Source organism: Lynx rufus, unplaced genomic scaffold, assembly GCF_022079265.1.
Source record: "Lynx rufus isolate CCGP_SWC_20201006 ecotype Redwood Valley unplaced genomic scaffold, mLynRuf1.p SCAF_14, whole genome shotgun sequence".
Lineage (NCBI taxonomy): Eukaryota > Metazoa > Chordata > Mammalia > Carnivora > Felidae > Lynx > Lynx rufus.
In genome coordinates, this window is record NW_025814828.1 from 7,336,908 (window position 1) to 7,361,236 (window position 24,329).

The 24,329-nt window shown below is 42.8% G+C and overlaps 1 protein-coding gene across 2 annotated transcripts in view; it reads right to left on the reverse strand.

Annotated features, from left to right (window-relative positions):
- Positions 1-24,329, reverse strand: part of MID1 (midline 1) — a 100,720-nt gene that overhangs the window by 61,854 nt on the left and 14,537 nt on the right. For both annotated transcript variants that reach the window (XM_047076356.1, XM_047076355.1), the window contains exon 2: positions 2,785-2,880. In XM_047076356.1, coding sequence (XP_046932312.1) covers positions 2,785-2,880 — 96 coding nt within the window. The remainder of the gene's footprint in view (positions 1-2,784; positions 2,881-24,329) is intronic.

The following is a 24,329-nucleotide window of genomic DNA, read 5'->3' on the forward strand; positions in this document are numbered from 1 at the left end:
AAATTCTTTTCCACTGCCTGCATTTAAAAGTGCCTGACCAACTCCACCGGCTTTTTGGAGTTCAGTAGTGTGCTGTGAGGTTTTCCCTTGGGTGTGCACTTAGCGCATTTTGCACTAAGAGGTCCATCCGAACTTTCCATTAGGCAAAAATATCACTTCCTGAAAAGAATCAGGGAGGCCAGTTGTCGCTGTGAAAATTACCCAAGTCTCTGTGTTCCTCAATCCCTCATTCAACTTTCAAGAGCACATATAGCTAGACAAGGATGCAATTATTAAAGCCCACCTAGCTCTCCGCTCTCGAAAGCCGGTTCCTACTGATCCCCCCCGACACACCTTGTGTGTCTACAGAACGAACTACTTGCTGTGCGCACATACACTCCTTCTCATTCTATCCCCGTGCCTCGGTTTCAAGGCCGCCTACCCTTGGAGGCGGGCTCACATCAGGCACTGCCTTTGGGACACCCAGCTGGAAGAAACGTCTTGCTTCTCTGAAATTCCAAGTACGGAGTCCGTACCTCTCTTACGGCAAGGGGTTACGGTTTTGTCTTGGACAAGACGGTGGGTCCTCGGCACCCAGCACAGTGGATGCCCCCCCCCCACGAACGGAACGAACAGAGTAGCGTGGCGCTTTAACCAACCGACGTCACCGGCCGGAAGCAAAAATGCACACCCTCGCCCGGAAATATCTGTGTAGTGAACACAACTCATAGATCAACGGTGTCCAGAACAGACAGAGCAGAAAGTCATCCAACACGCGGAAATAAGGCAACAAGAAGACTGTGCGCCCTTGCCGGGGCGGTGGGAGAACATCCTCCACCGAGGCCGCCCAAGGAAGGGTCATGGAACTCCTCAGGCTGGGATGTCACAGAGTTCGGCTTTCTATTTACTCTCACTGGAGGCTTAGTCTCTGCAAAGTTAAATGTCAACTTGGACACTTGGAGAAAACTGATGATATGTAACTCATTTTGCCCAAACGTTATGACTTTACTGCCCTTTACGTCACCAACCAGTTTTGCATTTCATTCAGCTGCCTGATTCTAGCGCCCTTCCTCCCGCACTCCCACCCCACCCCCACCCCCACCCCCACTGTTTGCCGGTCCTTCACCAGTGACCTCGATAAATCCTCAACGGACCCATTTGGTTACTGTATGAGAACTGGATGCTCAACTGCTGGGAAGTTACACTCTGAGAATATTGATAATTATGAATAAGAGCCACATGTAAAAACATAGGTAGTCCTGGCATCACTTTCTACTCATAATTCGTTTTCTTTCATTTTTGTCTAGAAGAAATTTCCCAAATACCAAATTTATTCACCTGCAGGCATTTCTTTCCATTTGGAGGCTTTGTTCAGAAACACAGTAAAATGAATGAATATTCTTTACTCCTTGTCTAGCATGACTTCTCATGGCCTCCATGTGTCTCCTTGCAAGCCTGCTAACATCAATTCAGTAGTAACTTTATTTATGTATTTGTTTATTTATTTATGTATGTTTATTTTTCAGAGAGAAAGCACACGAGCTGGGGAGGGGCAGAGAGAGAGGGAGACACACAGGCTCCGTGCTGTCAGCCAAGAGTCTGACGCGAGGCTCGAACCCACAAACCGGGAGATCACGACCTGAGCCGAAGCCGGACACTCAACCGACTGAGCCACCCAGGCGCCCCAGTAAGTAGCTTTATTTCGAAAGCCTTTATCACAGCTAAATATCTCATCTTTTTGCATCAAAACAAAATCTGCTTATAAATTTCTATCAATCATTCGAAATTGCTGAACATCATAGAAAGCAGTTTTACACGTTACAACGATAGCATTTCGTAAATTCGAGCCATACTAATACCGCATTAGGAGCAAGACCGTTGTTCTGAAACCGCTACCGGCCGTAATGGAAACCAGACCCTGAGTGCTTTAAGAAGTCACTAGCTGAAATTGAATGGAATGATCACCCAATCTGTAAAGGCTTTGTAAGATTTCCCCATAAAACACAGGTAATTTCTTTTTTTTTTTTTTTTACCGGAGAGAAATTATTCTTTCTGATTGTCCTAAACGTCAAATGCCGTCACATCATAAAAATAAAATATAGCACGTGGATCATTCCATTTTGTTCATCCATTTATTCCTATAACACATATTCACTTTACCCTACAATAATGAAAACATTATGCTTGTTCACTGTTATTTACCGTGTTGTTTAATCAACAAGGCTCAAAACGTTCCCTGGAGACACCCTTGCCACAAGTGAATCCATTCGAAGCACACTCTTGACTTAATCCCAACAAGTGGTCAATTTCATGGAAACATATGTGACAGCGAAGATGCATTTTATAGACACCTGCGGTGGGTTGAATCATGTTCTCCCCCCCCCACCCCGCCCCGGAAAAATTACATCCAAGTCCCAACTCCCGGTATCTGCAAGTATGACCTTATTTGGAAGTAGGGTCTTTGCAGACGTAATCAAGTTGAAGTGAATTCGTGCTGGGGTAGGATGGCCCCAGTCCGACGACTGGTGTCCCTGGAAGGAGGTTTGGTCATAGACACAGAGACACAGGGGGAAGGTCGTGGGAGCACAGAGGCAGAGACAGCAGTGGGGGCAAAACAAAGCAGTGCGCGGGGAGAGATTCTCCGAGGTTCTATTTCCTTCGATTTTGTGCATCTCTTCTATTTGGCTTCTCCAAAAGATCTAATTTTAAGAAGACTGCCGTCTTAAAAATGCAAAAGCCAAGGGGATAAACCAGCCCAGCGGTCTGTCAGTTCTCACGTGAAACACAGCGCACAGAGACACTCACCTCCACGTGCTGGCAGGTTTGGATGAGTTTAGCCAAGAGGGTCTCCAGTTCCGTGTTCCTCTTAATAAGGTTGGTGAGGTTACTCTCTAAGTTTTGCTGTTCAAAAAGAGAAGAAAAATATTATGCGGCATACTTTTAATACTTCAGCATACACAAAATTACTCATACTCAGGAAGAGCCGATCCATTTTTCAGAAACCTCAATGAAATCTATGCAGCTTTAAGGATTTATAGATTTAAGCTCGGCTTTGAGAAGCTGCATTTAAAAGAACCTTCAAAAAAGGTTCGAATTTCATTCTTTTTGTTCCTGCTTCTCGTACGAACTCCGGCACATGTACCTGAATAATTAGTTATAGGTCACGAACTAGGGAGAAAGGAGGTAATTGGATTTCTACTTCTTTACCTGAATCAGAAATAGCAATAATATAAGGAGTATATTCCCACAGCAAATCAACCATTATTGGATTTTTAGGATTTACCATCTTACGGGCAGGCTGAGGCCAGCCCCTCAGAGGAAGGTTTGAATTATCCGGCTATCGCTGACATTATGACTATTTATAGGCATTTATGAGATATAAGAGGTCCTCGCCATACACATTTACTCACTCACGGTACATTTTATTGCACACACTTCTTTTCTTTGCCTATCAACCTATCAATGCCAGATCAAATTTCCTTGAAGGCCACATTTTTCACATCACTATCCTGCTTACGAATCTAGAATTATTCCCTATTCCTTGAGAACATCAAAGTTAAAGCTCCCTGCAATGACTATTAAACATCATTTTCAACCACAATAACCCACTTCTCATTCTCCGTTTATGCCATCCATTCATTTATCCACTCCTACAAGTACTTACGGAGTTTCTACTAAAAGCCAGACTCTGAGAGATACTGGGGAAGCAAAAATAGAGACTCCCACTCCCCGTCCACAAGGAGATAGCACTGCCACTGGGTGAGAGATGCTCTAAGCGAGCCAAGGGGCAGAGTCGGGGCCGCCTGGAGAAGGTTTCCCGGAGGACACAGTCTTTCCGCTGAGTCGAGAAGGGTGGGCGCGGGTGGAAGGATGGGCGAGGGAGTGTCTGGCGAACGAGTGGGGATTTCTTGGGAAGATGGGATGGACGCGAAGGTGTGTGCGGGGAAGCGCGTTCCACGGGCAGGGGTTAGAACAATGTCACGGACCAAGATCAGGCAAAGGATTAGGGTGACTATGTGTTTCAAAAGTCAGACAATTCACAAATTCAGCGGACATATGGGACAGAAGGAAATTTTGTGGAAAAGAAAACAGATCGAGGATTTGTAATGCCACCTGAGAGAAAGGATTTGAAAAGAGTATGGGGGGCGGATTATGAAAATTTACAACTTCATAAAGGTGATAATAGCTCATTACACGGTGAAATTGCTTTCTCAGAGTGTTTACTTCTCCTACTTTCCAAAATTTTAGATTTAGGAAGGTGTATTCAGGAAAATAATCACTTTTATTTAACGGCTAAGATGTGTAAGTCAGAAGCAGAAATCTCTCTGGTCATTCTTAAGGAAGTTAAGCCTATTAATCTGGTCTTTATCCTATTGCCTGATTCTTTTTATTCCAAGGACCACCTTTTTCATTTCCTACAGATTCTTTATCACAGCTCCCTCTTCTTGAATTACTTTCTCTTCCTGTTCCCAGGATGCAATTCCCTCCTTCATGATTTCAAGAGAATGAAACATTCTTATTTATTCCTCAGCCTATTCGAAAATTAAAAAAAAAGCAATTCCATATTTTCCTGCGTGCAACACTTCCTAAGAACCCGAACTCTTGATGACGGGGCTCGAGGTTGTTTCCCTGGCGAGGACCCTCCCACGAGACACCCGTGTGTCAGAGAGGCACAGATCCTGGTATGACTCGGTGCCTCTGTTTCCTTCCCTGAGAATTCTATCTGGATCCAATTCCAGAGAAGGTGGGAGCGACGAGTCCAGGATGTACCTGGGGAGTCCTGGGTCTCCTGTCCCGTGCGGGATTGTCTCCGCCGTGTGGCCCTCAGGTCCCCACTGCTCTGTCTCGTCCCCACTTCTCATGAGCAGCCCAGTTTCAGCCTTCCCTCACCATTCTACATTTCCTTTCATTTCCAGTCCTCGGAGATTCTCCTCGTATGTTTATACACGGTTATTAGTCTTATTTATTTGTTTGTTTGTTTTTGAGAGAGACAGAGAGACAGAGTGCAAGCGGGGAAGGGGCAGAGAGAGAGAGAGAGAGGGAGACACAGAATCTGAAGCAGGTTCCGGGCTCTGAGCCATGAGCACAGAGCCCGACGCGGGGCTCGAACCCACGAACTGTGAGATCATGACCTGAGCCGGAGTCGGACGCTCAACCGACTGAGCCACCCGGGTGCCCCGGTTGTTGGCTTTAAAATCCATTTGAAAATATTTTATCTGTAATTCTCATGTGTTCGGAACTCAGAGGGAGGTTCTGTACATATTTCATCTGGACTGGAAGACCAGCACGAACTGTCAAACACTCAAAGAGTCTCAAATAGAAATATTTTAAAGGAGAAAAATGCCACCAATCATTTTATGGTCGGAGACCAGAGTATAATTTTGAGGCACTCTATTATTCAGTGTCGTCCTTGATCTAGATATGACTACTTTATGGTGTATTTGTCAACTTCTTTTGGTATGTTAATCTTAGGGAATCTTTTTACTTGTCTTTTTGGCTGACCCTTCAGAGCAGGAAATTTCTAGGGAAAGACATCATCTAACTGTTTACGGTTCAGCTATCACAGGTATGAGTTTTCTAAAGCGAGTCAGCAAAAGAGAGCCGAATAAATATAATCTAACACATTTAGATTTTACAAACATCTGCTTGCTTCCCCTCCCTTTATTGAGCACACATCATGTATAAAAATCTGTTTTTAATCAACTAATGTGTAGACTAAAGCCTGTGGTTTAAACACACTGACCTATCTAGATCCTTTGGGGTTATTCACATTTAAATAGTACAAGTGTTACTGAAGTCCACAAAGAATTACCGAGTCACTTACAAGCATAATAAAGGGAAGTGAAGCCGGGAGACACTTGTTTCCAAGAAGTACCAAAGGGACTGACAACACTTGCGAAGAAAGCCCGGGTAATGGGAAGGTAACAAAATCCAGCGCTCAGCGAACCATGCATCCAGAAGCTTCCACCACAGGGACTTCTGTGGAGTTTTCTAGAACTTAACTGTATCGCTAACATCCTGTGTGGCGGTCAGCAGGTCCTATAACCTCCTAATTTTGGCTGTGCTTTGTGCAGAAGAGAGATAATATTTTTTGGCATAAGGGTCGGGGGACTAAGCGTATGTAAGTATCCACTTCCCTGTGGATATCTAAGGAATTCTACAGAGTACCAAAAAAATAGTTTTAGTTTCCTGTTCTCACCTCGAAAACGTCAACATATTTACATCTCCTTATGGAGCTGAGCTTCGTGGAGACCGAAGGAGGCAGGCCGGAGTGACCACACATGCAGAGTGAGGAGACGGGGGGCTGCCCTCCCACCTGAATCCTCCTGGACAAGGGACTCTCGGGCTCAGTCTTCCCATCCACAATCTGGGCTACTGTCTAGGTCAGGGGAGAAAATGAACACGTACACCAGGAACCATCGAAACGCGTTCAGTTTGGTGTCAGTGGCAGGCACCACAAGGGGACCAACCCCATGCCTCAGGCTTGCTGGTGACTTTAGGCTGCGAGCACCTGTTCTGGTCCTGTTCTTCTCCGCACTGGGGTTTTATCTGGCCCCAGGCAGAGCAGGCTGGGGTGCTGGGGAGAACAAGGGGAAGCTGATGCCCCTAGGGGCAGTAGGTGGATGAAAAGCCCAGTTCCCCTCATCTCCCAGGTGGGAGCGCTCTGAGTCGTGCCCCGTAACATCTTCCAGAGAGCCCCAGCGAGAGGGGCCCAGGGGCCCACAGCAACAACCTGCTCCAGTCCACACCCTCTTTCCGCTTCCTTCCCTTCTTGGTCCCGCTTCCCCTCTGCCCTACAGATGCCGCCTGGGTCACCTTCCAACGTGGATTGCGAGCCATGGTCTTCTTCCGGGAGAACTCAACTGAAAGTTTACTGGGAAAATAATCCTAATGTATTATTTAAAAAAAAAAAATTTAATGTTTATTTATTTTTGAGAGACAGAGCACGGGAGGGGAAGGGGCAGAGAGAGAGAGAGAGAGAGGGAGACACAGAATCCGAAGCGGGCTCCAGGCTCTCAGCTGTCAGCACAGAGCCTGATGCGGGTCTCGAACTCAGGAACCGAACCATGAGATCATGACCTGAGCCAAAGTCGGACACTTAACTGACTGCACCACCCAGGAGCCCCCTAATCCATTATTTATGAGTACACCTTCTCATGAGTAATAGCCACATTAGTAAAAAAGGATTTTGGGGCGCCTGGGTGGCTCAGTCAGTTGAGCCTCCGGCTTCGGCTCAGGTCATGATCTCGCGGTCTGTGAGTTCAAGCCCCGCATCAGGCCCTGTGCTGACAGCTCGGAGCCCGGAGCCTGCTTCGGATTCTGTGTCTCCCTCTCTTTCTGCCCCTCCCCCGCTCATGTTCTGTCTCTCTCTGTCAAAAATAAATAAAAATAAAAAAGATTTTTTTCCTTTTGAAAGACATGTGCAAATACAAGAGATTGTTTTCTCTTCCTCCATTTTTCTTTTTTCTAGAGGTCACATATCTTCCAAATTCCAGGCTCAAAACCAGGAGTCACCGGAAATACAATGTCCGCCACAAATGTGAATCACATTTAAAATTTTCTAATAGTCATGTTAAAAAACAAAAGTAAAAAGAATCAGTTAAAATTAATTTTAAGACTATATTTTACCTCATTCAACAACCAAAATATTATTTCAACCTGGGATGAACATTAAAAAAACTGATGAGCTGCAGGCGCTGGCTGGCTCAGTCAGTGGAACAGGAGACTCTTGATCTTGGGGTTGTGAGTTCAAGCCCCACCATGGTTGTAGAGATGACTTAAAAATAAAATCTTAGGGGCGCCTGGGTGGCTCAGTCGGTTAAGCATCCGACTTCAGCCAGGTCACGATCTCGCGGTCCGGGAGTTCGAGCCCCGCGTCAGGCTCTGGGCTGATGGCTCAGAGCCTGGAACCTGTTTCCGATTCTGTGTCTCCCTCTCTCTCTGACCCTCCCCCGTTCATGCTCTGTCTCTCTCTGTCTCACAAATAAATAAAACGTTAAAAAATAAATAAAATAAAATAAAATAAAATCTTAAAGAAAAACTGATGAGCTATTTTACATTATTTTCGTTTCTTTTTACTAAGTCTTTGGAGTCTGGTATGTGTTTTATACATGTAACACATAAATAATTCAAGACGGTCCTTCTAAAAGTAAAGATACACGATGGTCCTTCTGCAAGGCGGATTTGGTGTCTTAATATTAAGCCAATGATTGGACTGATAACCGGAAAGGATGTTAATTTTTCCCATAACTTTTTTTTCTACTGTTTATTTTTGACAGAGAGAGACAGACAGAGAGACAGAGTGTGAGCAGGGGAGGGGCAGAGAGACAGGGAGACATGGAATCTGAAGCAGGCTCTACGCTCCGAGCTGTCAGCACAGAGCCCGACCCCAGGGGCTCGAACCCACGAACCGCGAGATCATGACCTGAGCGGGAGTCGGACGCTTAACCGACGGAGCCACCCAGGCGCCCCCCATGTCATGTAGTTTTCAGTGAGGGTTATCGGAGCTGATGCTTTAACAGTCCAGGGCAGGATAGCGGATTTCACACCAATCTCAACACGAGCCTGTAGGCATCGGATCTGGACACCAGCCGAGAACAGTCAATGCAACTTAACAGATGAGCTTTGTATTTCCACATACGCCGATCCCTAATCGAATAGCAAGGTAAGCAGACAAAAATACTGCTAATTTTAGCCTTTGGAGACCCGTACCTAAGAATCAGGTTGCAGGGAATTAATGACTTGTCATTGAGTGCTACTATTAAAATGTATGCCTGAAACAGGAGATTTCAGTAATTCCTTTCGGGTTTATCCAGGCCTTAAAGAATGTTTGCTCTTATTCCGAAGTCAATGCTTGAAAATGTCTTTAAAGTATAATATTAAGTCTGGATGCCTTTCAAGGCAAACACAGATCTGGCTTGTTTCATGCCATAATATTCAGAGCGACATTCAGGAACCGTGTTTGTAGCCCTGACATCCAACACCACCGCTCCAGCACCATCAGGATATGAACACGTTGAGTGCCACAATCCATACATTTTCTTCTAAGGAACTTTAATCACAATCCTTAATATGAAAACACACCCGTATTAACACATGCCACCTGCGTGAAGGCAAAAACTCTTTATATACGTAACGAAACACTTAAGATGTTTTAATTACATCGCAGGAGTTTAAGGTTCAACTCATGACGGACCGCGGATACGTGTGATTTATGCTGGTTTTATTTTTTAATGCCTTTTTTCATTGGTTATGATAGCTAACATTTCCAAATGCCCTGGCAAGACAGGCCGCCCAGGGAACTTCAAAAACATAATAAAACTCAATCTACATACAAATTTAAGTCTAGTGTTCCGTGGACTACAATTTGAGCCATTTTGATACGCGATACTGTATTTACCTTGTCAGGTTTTATTTGATATTTCTATATTAATTCCACAGAACCTGCTCCATATAGTTATAAATTCCATTGTCCAGAGTTCGGGGTTTATATTCTAATCTGGTAGTCAATAATACACAGAGAGCAATTTTTAAATACCATTTATGGTCTAGAAGAGCTTTCAGATTTTAATGGAGATAGGTAAATATCTCAGTAGAGTTAGATTCACCTAGTTCTAATTTTAGCAGATCCAACAACAACTCTTCATCCCCTGGCCTTATTTCTGCCGGTAATAAGAGAGGCGAGCAACGGACCCGTAACCACATGTGTCACTTTTGAGAATCAATACTGAGGTGAAGGAAGCTGGATTACTAGGAACCTCTGAAAATCTGAAATGTAGAAATTCCCATTGCAAAATTTGTGCCCATAGAGAAGTATTTCAGATAAAACGATTGTAACTTTTATCAGTGGAACACACAGGAAGCATTTCCTAGGATTGTGGCGTAAGTAGAAGGGCCATGAAGGTCCAATTGGGCAGCTCTTTTGCTGCCTTTCTCTGCTCATTTGCCCCTATCCAGGCTCTGGAATCGGCCTCCACACAGCACATAAGAGGCAACCAGCTGTCAGTCCAGAATTAGATGGTGAAGGGGCGCCTGGGTGGCTCAGTTGGTTGAGCGGCGGACTTCGGCTCAGGTCATGATCTCATAGTTCATGGGTTCAAGCCCCGCGTCGGGTTCTACACTGACAGTTTGAGCCTGGAGCCTGCTTCAGAATCTGTGTCTCCCTCTCTCTCTGCCCCTCCTTTGCTTGTGTTCTCTCTCTCTCTTTCTCTCTCTCAAAAATGATAAACTAAAAAAAAAAAAAAAAGAATTAGATGGTGAAAAGATCATGGAAATATCGGAAAACAGACTGACAGTAGTAGTTGATTATTTCTGCTCAAAAGAAAAGTTTTCAAGTTGGGGAAATCTGAATCTCCCAGAGCAGGGGACGACGGCACGGTACAGCCCGCAGACCAAATCCCGCCCGCCACCTGTTTGTGTATGGCTTGCCAGCTCAGAATGGTTTTGACATTTTCAAATGATTTGAAAAAATGAAAAGGTAAAATTTTGTGACCCACGAAGAGTATATGAAATTCAAATTTCTGCATCCATAAAGTTTTACGGGAGCACAAAAACTGTCATTTGTTTAAGGGTTGGCTGTCGCCACTTAGGAGCCACAATGACAGAGTTGATTACTGGTCCTTTGCAGAAAGTTGGTCTCCTTAGAAACAATAAAAACATCTTAAAAAAAATAACCTAAACACTTTTTATTGGCTAATACGGAGTGTTTTCTCTGTTGGTCCAAATCATTTTAAAATTTCAACAACTCAGCTCACTTAACATTTTCTTTATTAAAAACAAATCTTTTTTAATGTTTATTTATTTTTGAGAGACAGAGAGAGACAGAGCACGAGCAGGGAGGAGCAGAGAGAGAGGGAGACACAGATTCTGAAGCAGCCTCCGGGCTCCGAGCTGTCAGCACAGAGCCCGACGTGGGGCTCCAACTCACGGACCGAGAGATCATGACCTGAGCCGAAGTCGGACGCTCAACTGACTGAGCCACTCAGGCGCCCCTCACGTAACATTTTCAATCCGTGCTATGAGAGCGGAGGAATATGCCTAAAATTTCAATCATTCAGCGACCCAAAATTCTAAAGAAAACTCTTTTCGTTTCTTTTTGTTGGCTACCAAAACGATTTTTAATTCATAAAAGAAAACAATGGCTTTCAAGCATGGGTGAAACGCAAATGTCCGAGTCAATTCCTCCGTCAACTTTTGCTCAGAGAAGCAGAAGATCCAGGCTGAAAAAGACTCAGAAAGGACCTCATATGGAATCAAGGTTGTTCCAGCAAGACCATGGTGGGTAAAGACAGCAGCGAGCACAGGATCAGTCAGTTCTTTCTGACATGTGAATAAGTGTCAAGCGTTGGGTTGCAGGTACACACCGAGTGTGGAATCACTCGTTAATTGCTTTTTCCATCCACTCGACTTTCCTCAGTCTTTTTTCTTCATCATAAGACACACCTCAAAGGGGTCCTTAGAGCACAAGATAATTAATGTCTGTAAAATCCCCTGAAACTGATGAACGTCATACACCTTGTTTGTATATGTCACTTCGAGCTTTACTTCCTCCATCACTCAGAGATTGAATAATCTTGATCTTATCCCCTTTCCTCCGTTTTAAGTAGATGATGACATTGTTAGATACTCATTAACGAACATGTTCTGACTTTTCTACTTAAATAGGGTTTTAATACCATCAAACATTTTTACCAGACCTGAATGTGTCATGGTGGATGTTTAGCCTTCAACGAATGGACATATAGTTGAGTCTTTGATCTAATAATTTGGCATCGATCACTCTGATTTGCTTTGTTTCTATAGCAACATTTATCTCCTCAAACCTTTAGGTTTTAGAGGAATACGCCTTTTCTGGACCAGCTGCTGAAAATGATTATTAAAATTCAATACATGGGCAGCTCTGCTCTTGAATTTGTGGCATTCCCAAGAAGGATTCATATTGTTCACAAAATTCATATCCCCATCTGGGAGGTGCAAAAAGTATTAAAGCCAAGGGAGGTTACACTCTTTGACTCAAAAAAATAGATTAAAATTCCATTCCATCCAAAGGGGTCTGGTCTGTTAAGAATTTACAAAATCAATGTTAGTAAGAGAATTCCCCATTTGGGACAGCCTAGAGAATCAAAGAAGAATATGAAAGCATGCCATTGTTTCTCAGCCCTGAATAACCTTCAAAGACAGAACCTTCCTTGGGCTTTAGACCTTTGAATCTCAAATTCCTTGAATTCAAACCACATCCTTCGTCCCTGACTTGACCATCTTTACTCAGCCATTTCCTCCTCATTTAGTAGGACCGATTCTGTCTTTGTCCAATCAAGGTGATTTTCATGGAGTCGAAATTAAAAAAACATAGAAGTTATGGAAGGAAGGGAGGAAGGGAGGAAGGAGGGAAGGAAGGAAGGAAGGGAGGGAGGGAGATGATGCCGGATCACAGGGTAAGTGGTTCCCACCCTGGCCTGTTTGCTGCAATCACCTGGGGAACTGAACAAACACCACGCTCAATCTACACCCAACCAGAGTCTGAATTACTTAGGCTGGGGTAAGGTCCAGGGATTGGAATCTTGAAAACTCCCCAGGAGATTCTAATGTGTAGCCAAAAGCAAGAACCATTGCTCAAAACTGAGACATCGGGTTGCTGCATCTTGGGGTCTATAACACAGTGGACACAAATTCATAACTTACTCACTTTACTAGTTTTACACTGTAAGATTTATTCAGAACAAAAAGAGTCTTTTTTTGTAATGCAGCATATACATATAGTGAGTGCAGGGATAAAAGTACATATAGATGTCGCTAGAAGTGTGAATTTATGGGAATTTGTCATAGAAAAGCCCAGGAACCTTACTAAAACAGTGCTTTGCAAGCAACACCGATTATTACGGTTCAGAAATTCAGAGGACTTTTTTGACTGGAAACTACAGGGCAATACTTTGTTGAATCACTCAAGTATTCCTAACGGCTAAAGAGAACTTCTGGGGGTGCCTGGGTGGCTCAGTCGGTTGAGCGTCCGACTTCGGCTCAGGCCATGATCTCGCAGTTCACGAGTTCGAGCCCCACATCGGGCTCTGTGCTGACAGCATAGAACCTGGAGCCTGCTTCGGATTCTGTGTCTCCCTCTCTCTCTGCCCCTTTCCCGCTCACAGTCTCTCTCTCTCTCTCTCTAAAAGTAAATAAACATTAAAAAATTTTTTTCAGAAAGAACTTCTGGTTACCTTGATTTAGACCTTGCAACCTATTACTACCATACCAACTTAGTTTGTTGATTTCAGCAGTAATTATCTCACCAGAAATATAACAGAAGTATGATACAGATGTTTATAATCCAACAAGATTTTTTAATGTGGTAAATCAAAGATGTAGGGGGGAAATGTTAAGAACTCTTGATGACAAAACAATAGATTCACTGCCCTACCCAGATTCTTTGAAAGGTCAACTCTGGCAACACAACTGCCCTGAAGACTAGAAAAGCCTCTAGACTAAAAGGTAAAATGCAAATATTTACAATGATGGAAACCGCAGTGAAACCATTTCATTCCTTCCATCTTTGTCCATAATATTCTGTGTCTTTGATCGAGAGCCACCTGTCTACTGGCCAAAAATAATAATAATAAAATAAATAATAATAATAATAATAATAATTCTAGAGAGTTAATTATTTTACTTGTAGTGCTTTACAAAAAAAAAAAAAAATGATTAAGCCATTTTCCCAGAGTTGGTTTGTGTATACATGACTAAAGACATTTTAAGGTTCAATGTATTTCGGAAATGAACAAACTCCCATTTCCCCGGAATATATCCTGGTTTGCACATACAATGTTTTGCTAAAGAGGAAGTCAAAGAATAAATGTCGCTTTAAAAAAAAATGTTTAAAGCCATTTGCTTTTAACCCAGTGAGAGAAAACTGTCCAATATTCGGAGAACTGGAAGGAGACTTGCCAGTTAAAACAATTACGAATTACAAAGTCCCATCTTGTCCTGTCCATAGAGCCTAGTTTGCAAAATGTAGCGTGGACCAAGCAGCGGCCTCCTCCCCGGGGAGCTGGTTGGAAAGGCAAACTCTTAGGCCCTGCCCCAGACCTGCTGAATGAGAAACTTGAGGCGGCCCAGATCCTGTGATTTAATAAGCCCTCCAGGGGATTCTGGGGAGTGCTAAAGTTTGAGAACCACTTACCTGAATGTTGTGACACTCTGGGGTGGGGGGCGGGGGAAGTAAAATTTTTACAGAGAAGAGAAGCTAAGTGGGGGGTAAGTAATGCCTGTGCTGTTCTTTTGATCCTATTACTCAGTCTTTGTCATCAGGCCTTATTCTTGGCCCCTAGCTCCTTCAGTCTCCACTGGGAAACAGGGGTGAAACAAGGCAGGGCTGGAGAATTTGGGCAGTGCGGGGAGATGACCCCATGTCATGGCAGACGGAAGGCTCGGGAATGAATGTGTACCTCAGTCAACCGTGCTTTTTACCCCGTCACCATTGGCAAGTCTGAATTGCTTTTTCTAATAAAAACATAGATAGAACTCAGATGTTCAGCAAGTTCCAGGAAAAAAAAAAAAATCAGTCTTGGTGAAGTTGCCCCAGTGTATTCTCAATTACTTATAAATGCTGTTTTGAAAAATGTTTAAGTGGTGTTGAAAGGGGGAGAGGGCAGCCAGCCAGCACAGGACCCAAACTCATCTGTTTATGATGAAAACATAATGCCACCCCCCCCCCCCAACTGGTTGAAGTCAGTGCACCTCTTTACGATTTGGCTTGACACAAAGCACACAAAGCTGAAAGCAAACGTTAAAGTTCGCTCTCAGAACGTTTCAGCGTGACTTTTGTCATCTGATTTTCAAATGTCTGTGATCCTGGTTGACCACTGTGATCGGACACTCCAGGGAGGTCGAATGCTAACCCATGACATCAGAGACGGCTCGACAGTTCAACGGTGACAGTAAATCATATAGCGGCCTTCCACTAACCATTGTTTTTCTCTAATGCATTAGTTTTATTTGAACGGAGCGTCCCTTATGTAGCTAATGAATACATTTTCAAATCAAACACATTTTACTATAATTAAAGGCAGACTTTAGCACTGCGTAATTTTGACTGCAAGTGAGTCTTAAACCAGAATGTGTTCTTTCCATCTCTAAACAATGATGACAAAACAGTGACTTCATATATATATATATGACACACACACACACACACACACACACACACATACATATGCCTCAGCCATAAATATTGCCTCAGCCAACATGTATTCTTTTCCAGCTTTGACTCTCTCCTCTATCCTGATAATATTCAAAGTTTGACCTCAGATCTCAAGTGTGACCTAAACTTTGGTCTCTTGTTCCCAAAGCTTTGATGCTACCTTATTTTAAACTCAACTTTCTTAACGGCATCATCTGCCCCTTTGAAATTTCATCCCATTTTCTAGTCTTTACAAAGGATAATGACCATTCTCCAGGCGAGAACTAAACTCAACATACTCTTAGACTTTGACCTCTCCTTCATGCATTCTATCAACCACTCTCTAGGGTTGCCTGGTTGTTTATTAGAAGGCCCCTTGACTTCAGCTTTCCCTTTTCTTCTCAAGGTTACCACTCTAACCATCTTCTTCCGAGAAGTGTTGGTTTTCATTCCTTTAATTTTTGCCCAGCCAAGTGGGTCCATGCGTGGTCACCAAGGTAATCTTCTAAGTTTGTATTACTATAGTATCACATGATCAAAAGTCCAAAAGCTGTCTAGCCTTAATTTCCCCAGTAGAAGCCAGCTATAATCACTACTGCCCTGCAGAATGAACATGACAGTTGCTCCTTCTGAGGTTGTGTCTTTCTACCTACCTAGAATTTTTTTCGTTCCACCCTCCAGCACTCTGCTGAGAATCTAGCCGACTGCTATACGCGCAAATTGAGGCACCAGTAAGTGCTTGCTTGGCAAAGGAGTACGTGAATAATAATTAATGCAACTAACGATTTCCTGTCTATAACAAATCACACAAAGCCAAATCAGAATTCTCTTTCAAACTCAGATAAGATTAAATCATACGTTTCTGAAGACATCAATACATATTTGAGACATCAAGCCAGAGTTCACTATATTATAAAAACACTTTGATTAAATTAGTTTCAGAAACTGCACTCTGGCCAAGGAGCTATCTACTACGCATTGGATCAGGCAATAAATCTTGGACTGTATGTGCTGACAGGTGTAAGATGATTTATTGAATTGTGAGACAAGGAATTGTAAGGCATTACTAAGAAAATACATACTCTCTTGCAATGCAACCTTATTTTACTTAACAAAAGGAATTTAAGAGGATACTATACTATTAATGTAATCGCACGAATGCTTCCCATACATCATTAATTCTATATATTAAAAATAATCCAGGAATGAAATCATTAGATTGTGCTGCTGGCTCTAGATCAGACAGATGACTTAATAATGATCCATTTCCCTGAAATAAAGCTCATTTCTGCCTGGTAATAATCAGAGAATTTACACTACCTGTGACCTTCAATACTGCTGCACTCAAATGTTAGCACTGTGGTTTTTACTCTTTTATCTGGTTTTTCTTTGCAATGTTATTCCCTTTTACACAATACCTAAAGAAACTGAGCCCATGTATTTAACTTTCTCTTCATGATTGAACTTCATTATAATGATTTCCTGAATTTTTCCATTTAACCAGTTCCTTGAAAATTACCACTAACCATTTGCAGCTATAAGCTTCCCCAATAACCAAAAAAACCCCAATTTTTTCATTAAAAAATGTACCTAAGGGGACCTTCATGTTGGTTTAACGAAAAATGGCATCTTGGGTGCTCAGGATACAAGGGCAACCTGACATGTCCTCGGAGAGGTTGGTACAATTATGCCACGATCTACACGTAGAACAGTGTGGAGGTGTGCCAATCAGAAAGGTGCGTTTTGTTTTGTCAAGATGGAATGATATTGCTAGAGAATTTGATATTCCTGCCCTTGGCCTCTAGCTCCCAAAGAGTATTCCAGCCCTAAACAAAATCCTAGGTCCAGAAAAGAGATCTCCTTAGGAGCCCTCTCTAGCATAGGATGCTAAAGAGATTTGATTCTGGAGAGAACCAGCCCTTAGGGTCAGAGGGAGGCTGAAAGATAGTGGGTAGGTGGGTTCCTGGCTCCTTGTGGAAACCAGAGTTGTTCACGTGAATCTTAATGACCATTTACTTCCTGAAACCTTATGGAGGAAATCTGGGCCAACAGTTATTGGACACAGCAACATCTGAAGTGTCTCTATTAAATATGCTCCTGTTGTATAGAGAATAGGACAGCTGGGCCTCTGTTCATCACCATTGTACAAGCGATTCATTAAGTGGGAATGGAAGCTCAGATAAAACCATCCTGCACGCTGCCTGCAAGACTTTAAAGAGCTGACCTCTCTAAAGGGCCTTTGCAAGGTTCCAAGATCTGAGAGACTCCCCAAGTCTTCAGAGCACCAAGTAGTTAGGAAATCAGTCAAAAGACTTCTGCCTGTAACCTGAGTCTGTTTCCTGGGCTGCTGGTATTCCACACAAACAGTTCTAGCTGTGGTCTATAGCATGCTCTGTGGTGCACAGAAAGAGATTCAGAACAAAAGTAGCTCAATTACAATCCGATGTATTGTTTCAAAGTATGGGAGACAGCGTGTCCTTGATCATCGGAGAACCGGCATCTCACCCTCGGAGGGGATTCCAGGGATGGGATATGGAGTTCCATCCGAATTGAATCTACGGCATAAGTAATGAGGATCCCACCCACACAGTCAATTTGGTACAACTTAAGTCTCCCAGTGCCAATGTTCTCTAGTAACACATTCAGAGATTCCCCCTGCCTCTTCTTATTGTTAGAAAACTTCAGATACAAAAGACGTGAACTCCCTCGAAGGAAAGCATCATTAGGACAGGACTCCGGACTCGCTTTTTCCCCAGTGGATTCAAAATACCTGATACCATGTTTGCTGCATAGCAGATTCTAGAGAATTTGCTAGAGAAATGGGTGGATGAATGGGTGAGTGGATAGATGGATGGGAGGGTGGGTGAATGAGGGCTCCTACAGAGTTTAGGAAAATAATGTGGCACATTAGTCCCAAATCCTGAGAAAGAATTAAGGTGATGCAGAAAGTTCTCAGATTATACTGTTCTCATAGTTATCCTGGTGCCACCGGAGAGTTGGAAATATTTCCGGTTCTCGTAAATGAACACTTCTGATTCTATCGAGAGCTTTCTGGAAGGATCCACACACTTGGTATTTGGACATTCTGTGGAAGATACCAAAGGCAGTGGACCTATCTGTCTCCTTCTCTGTCAAAAAGCTTGATTCTCTCCACTGTATGTGCTGAAAAGAAAGGCCTTGCCCTCAGGGCGACATTTCTCCTGTGGCGGGAAAGTTGCTGTTGCAAATTAGCAGAGTAGATGCTTGTTTTTAGATTACAGACAAACAGAAAACACCGAGTTCAGGTGCTAGTAATAGGTTTTCCCTGCAGTGATTCACAACTGGTTATTACAATGTCTTAATGTCCGAAACACTAACTTTAAAACTGGAATCTGAAGAAAACATTTCATGCTACGTGCATTTCATCCCCTTGATAACCAATTACGTGTATCAACACTGAACAACAAGGGGAAGTTGTCAACTGACAAGCATTTTCTTTCCTGTAGTCCTAAAATACAATGAGGGTTTAAAAATGAGGACACGGGTAGTTTTATGTTATTTGCATTTTATAGTATAGTGAACTGTATCCTGAGGATGCGAGCCTGGAATTCTAGTTTAGGGTCCATCTCAAGAAGTATCCTAGAAATGTGAAAGGAAATTGCCAAAATGAGTTTCAAGCACAGAAATCCCAGGTGTGAATTTTCTGAGCACAGGTGGAGTAAATGAAGAGTCAGATAGAAGTATATGGGGGATGGGGGGGAGGGGGAAGGCTTTACGGGAGAAACACCTTACTCCAAAGACTTTTGGGACCCTCCATGGCCAGGTATTTCCACTACGTTTTCCAGGCTTAATCACACTCCCCAGGACTGTGGTTCATTTGCTTCCAGGCTGCCATTTTACCATTTGACTCAAGAGTCAAATCTATAAGGGGAGTTTTATCACCACTAATGCAACCCAGCATGGACCATGTTCCTACGGCACAGAATGAAATTTGGCAAAATCAATGGTCATTTAAAATGGTTAACAAACCTCTGGATCATATCAATTAAGTCCTTCATAGAATTTTCACCTAAATTAAACATTACAAATGTACAGCTGGAAGGCATGTTAAAAAAAAAAAAAAAACACCCAACTGTATACATTACAACCCTTAATGTGTTTTGCAGATTTTTTTAGAGGCTGGGATGAATCCAAATTGACCATGTGTATGCTGTCTTTGGCAATCATGTGGTTTTCCAAAACAATTATAAAAATAAAAGAAACATTTGCTCATTGCTACCAGTGTATACAATGTCTCCATAGGGTACTTTGTGCTGTCGGAATAGAGGCTCAATACCTTTAAAAACTGTTGTAGCTCATTATTCACCAATGTCTGCCAGTTGTTAAGAAATGAAAGAGTCACGATGAGGGTTGGGGTGGGGGATTTAAGACTTAATGAACGTGGTGATTAACATCACAAATAGTGTCTAAACAAAAAGCTGAAGAAGCAAAGGACTGAACTTGAACCTTCACAGTTCCGGATGCTTTCTTTCCTACAACTAGTACATGAGTTTATAATGATAAGTAACATTTCAAAAATAACCATGGACTAAATCTAGCATCCAGATTTACTGGACAGTAACCTCCTTAACGACAATGGTATCTTTGTGCTAATCTTAACTTCTTCCCATGTGAACACGGAGTAGGATCAATCAATGTTTGCACGGCATCGGAATATATATGGACATTGGTGGCGGAGGAAGTGAAGTATTCCATTGCATCGTACTTCACACTCAAAGCTTTTCGAAGACACACCATCTACTTCACATTGGAAGGCCCCATCACAATTATATTTAAGTTTCTTTTAGTTTTGAATTAAAAAGAAACAAAGAATTTTTAGTGCAATCAACCGCGGTGCATTAAGGGGAAGCCTTAGTCCAACGACCACATACCAAACATGTCATAATCTTCCCCATAGGACACCCTTGCTGGCCTACGAGTGTTCACAACAATATCCACACCCCAAAGTCTACCTACTTTGAATCCAATTTGAGGTGTGTTAAGTATTCATCTGCTTCGAAAGATCAAATATGGACCACAAGATAAATCTCGATACCTTTGACGATGTTCGATTTTGCAATGAGTAGCAGCAGCAGCAAGTAGTCATGATAACAGCAGCTAGCATTTATTGAACATACGCTGTGTGCCAAGTATTTTGCATATCTTATGGAGCTCTAGTCCCCTTCATAATGCTACAGGAATGCATTATTACCCCGATCTTTAGTGATGGAGAAACGCACTCCAAGAGCGTCACTTTCCCAAGTTGGCACAGCTAGTGAGTGCTGGAAATAGGCCCCCGAGCCCAGTTCTGTCTGATTCCAAGCTCGTTCTCCACCCCCCACAGCATCCAACTTTCGCGGCATCATCTTCTAAAAAGTCATTCATGTCCGTCACTTTCTTTTTTATTCCATTGTCACATGCCCAGAAAATGCCTCTTATGAGTACAACAGGCCGTGCTGGTTTTGCAAACAGAGACACCAAAGACAGAGTCAGTGTTTCAAAGGGAAGATTGGGATTTCCAAGGTTACACTGATGGGAGAAAAGCAAATAAGCAAGATTCTTCATCCGAGTGGCCCTGGTTAGAACCAAGAGGATTTGGAATCTCAGTCAACAGTAACTGCACCATACAGAAGGACCTCTGCTGGGCCAAGGCATGCTGGGAGCTGCTCACCAAGGACTTAATGAAAAGACCTTCATTTAGGAAATACTTGTCTACCATGAATTGAAATCTTCATCGGAAGACTTTTCCGCAAAAGGAAAATATTGTTCTATTTTAATATCCAACTCATTCTAAAAAAAAACAACCCTGGGTCATTGACTTAATTTAGTTTCATAAAAAATAACAGGGCTGCATCCAACTTAACAGTATAAATACATAAGATACTGGGGAGCCTGGGTGGCAGTCAGTTAAGCGTCCGACTTCGGCTCAGGTGATGATCTCACGGTTCGTGGGTTGGAGCCCCATGTCGGGCTCTGTGCTCACAGCTCGCAGCCTGGAGCCTGCTTCACATTCTGGGTCTCCCTCTCTCTCTGCCCCTTCCCTGCTCGTGCTCTGTCTCTCTCTATCAAACATAAATAAAACATTAAATAAAAATTTTTAAATGCGGAATCTTGAGGCTAGATAATTAGACTTTCAACACATAGTAGGCGACTGTGATACCGGTTGACAAACTCTAAAGGTGATTTCTTTGGTTGTACATGCTGTACATGATTGAAATAAATAAAATATTGTTCTTCACCCTTTCCTCAGTCTACAATTAGAGAAAGGTTCATATTTTCCTTCAGTGCATCTAGTAATCCCTTTGCCAAAGGGACTGAAGTCACACCAATATTCAGATCACAAAATTAAAAGAGAGGGAAGGGGCACCCGGGTGGCTCAGTCAGTTGAGCACCCGGCTCTTGATTTCAGCTCAGGTCATGATCTCGTGGTTCGTGGGATCAAGCCCCACGTTGGGGTCTGCGCTGACAGTGCAGAGCCTGCTTGGGATTCTCTGTCTCCCTCTCTGTCTCTCTGCCCCTCTCCCATTTGTACTCTCTCTCTCTCTGTCTCAAAATAAATAAACATAAAAACAAATTTCTTTTAAAGACAGGGACATGTTCCTGGAAAACATCTTCAAAATGGGATGTGTGCCTGTGGTGACAAGATGATTATTTCTGAATGAAGGAGGGGGTGAGAGGAGAGAGAAACACATCCGAAGCAATGCCACTTTAACGTCCCCAAAACAAGGCTGGGGTTGATTTGTTCTGTTGCTTTTAAAAACTTTCGTTTGTCACTTTGTAGTAGTCCCAATTCTCATATTTTCTTAATTTCTTTTCTTCTTTAGTTCTGTTTGGCAGTGTTGGCTGCTGGAGTAAACTATGTATTTGAAAAAGCGTATACTTTAGATTTCCAGAACTTCGAAAAAAATATTGAATATTGCCAGTGTGTTTTAAGTGGAACTCCCGAACAATAGCATGTCGTACGTGGACTTCCCATGGGGTTTTAAGACCTTACAAGAGAAATGGCCAAGTCCCATGAGATTGCTTCCTCCACGTTTTGGGCACGCCTGAAATGTTCTGGCATTATGCTCTCGGCTTGTTGTCTTTTATTGCATGGAATTTATTACTTGGGAAATATTTTTGAAATATTTTAAAATAATAAGTAAGTATTCTTCGAGCAGTAACAGCAAAAACAAACAAACAGAGGGGGAAAAACCGAGTTCTGAACTGTTTCTGTTTCATGAAAATTATTTTAATTTCAGCTACGTATAAATCATCATTCAAGGGCTTAGCGGCATTTAATGACCTCACTCTGTCTTCTTTATAGCTGTTTTCTCAATGATAATGTGAAACAAACAAACCTATTTTTTACAACATTTTCTGTGCCTATTGTCCCCCCTACAAAGGCAACCTCAAGTGCAGAGCTTATCTGGATAAGGATCAGTTCAACCTTCAGCGAGCTGTCTTATCATCTAACACTTCCTTGTCAGAAGGAACGCATGGTATTAACTCATATCACCCATCTTCTAGTACAGTCCTTTGGAACACTTTATTTCATAAAACCGCTCAGGGCTATAAAACTCTCAACAGCACTGAAAAAATGACTCTCCCGGAGCCTTGGGAACCAAAGATTAAGGCAGCAGTGAAGTTTTACTAGGGCGGAGTAAGCCAAGTGGAGGAAGCAAACTTAGCTACAGCTGTCCTCACATCTGTGGGGGCATCACAGCGAGGGGGCATCACGGGGAAAGGGCACCGTAAAGAGGGGTGTCATAGAGATAGATAAGGGACACTTCCTGTGGGACACAAATTTCATTTTGTTTCACCATCTTTATCCATTCGGAGAAATCACTGACAGAAAGCCATTTTATCATTGTAAACAGGACACGTCAGGACAGGGAGCACTTTTATCAAATGTATTCTTTAGACACAAAATGGAAGAGAGAATCATCTTCCTGAAAAATATAGTTATGTGTGTAACTGACAAATGTAAGTCAATCTCCAAGAAAAAAGACCCGATTCAATGGCTTTTTAACCTTCCAACAAACCTATTTTTATGTGTGCATTTGGAGGAAGTGTTACACAAACAGCAAAAAAAAATAAAAAATAAAAAAAATATATACCAACATTGTCATTAAGAGCCAAACCCATAACTCTCCCCATTAATTGTGACGGTTTCATTTCCTCTACCTTGGCCTTACTCCATGGTCATTCTCAAGGACTCCTACGGAGGCATCTCTAGCTATTAGATAGAACGCTCAAGATTGCTCACAGTTGTTCGAAAGAAATTAGTTTCGGACTTTCCAGTTGAAAAAAATAAAACCCTTGGACAGAAATATTATTGACTGGCTTATTACGTTAGTAAAACAGAGACACTGTGATTGTAGATCCCGGGATACTTGTCTTAACTTACATAAAGGTATGTATTTAACTTCTACAGAAATTGGGTATGTTATAGACCCTGCCTCAAACAGGAAGGCTGCGTCCAGTGGAAGAACGTTTACTGAAGGTTGGTGTATTTGCGGTCTAGCCATATGGGTTTCCACCAACCGGTCGTGAGACCTAAACCAGGGGTTGGCAAACTATAGCCCGTGGGCCTAATCGGCCAGCCACGCGTTTTTATAGTTTCATTGACACACAGCCACGCCCGTTTGGGTAAGTATTGTCTGTGGCTGCTTTCACACCAGGACAGGTTGAACAGTTCCGAAAGAAACCATATGGCCCAGAAAACTGGCAACATTTAGTAGCTGGCCCTTAAAGTGTTTGCTGACTCCTGCCTTTATGAATTAATCTAGACCTCAGTTTCCCCGTTTGGAATGGAGAGACTGAGCAAGACTGAAGTTTTTCAAGCAAGTCTGCACGTTAGAATCACTTGGGAAGTCTGAGGGATCTATGCGCAGCCAGGGCAAGACTCATTGGACTAGACAATGACAAAGGCCCTTCCAGCTCGGGGCGTTCACGTTGTGAACCTCTGGTGAAATGAACAGTATCTGCCTGCAGAAACAAGCGCTTGGAAATTATGCCGGCATTGAAGGCTCATGTTTGATTCCAAGACTCACGTTCCAAGCCTCCGAGTTGAGAAGCTGAGAATCTACAGCTTTGCAGATAAAGAAGCACAGCTACATAAATATAAACGGCGTCTCTGGAAGATGGATTTAAACTAGACGAACAGATTTAATGAGTTAAC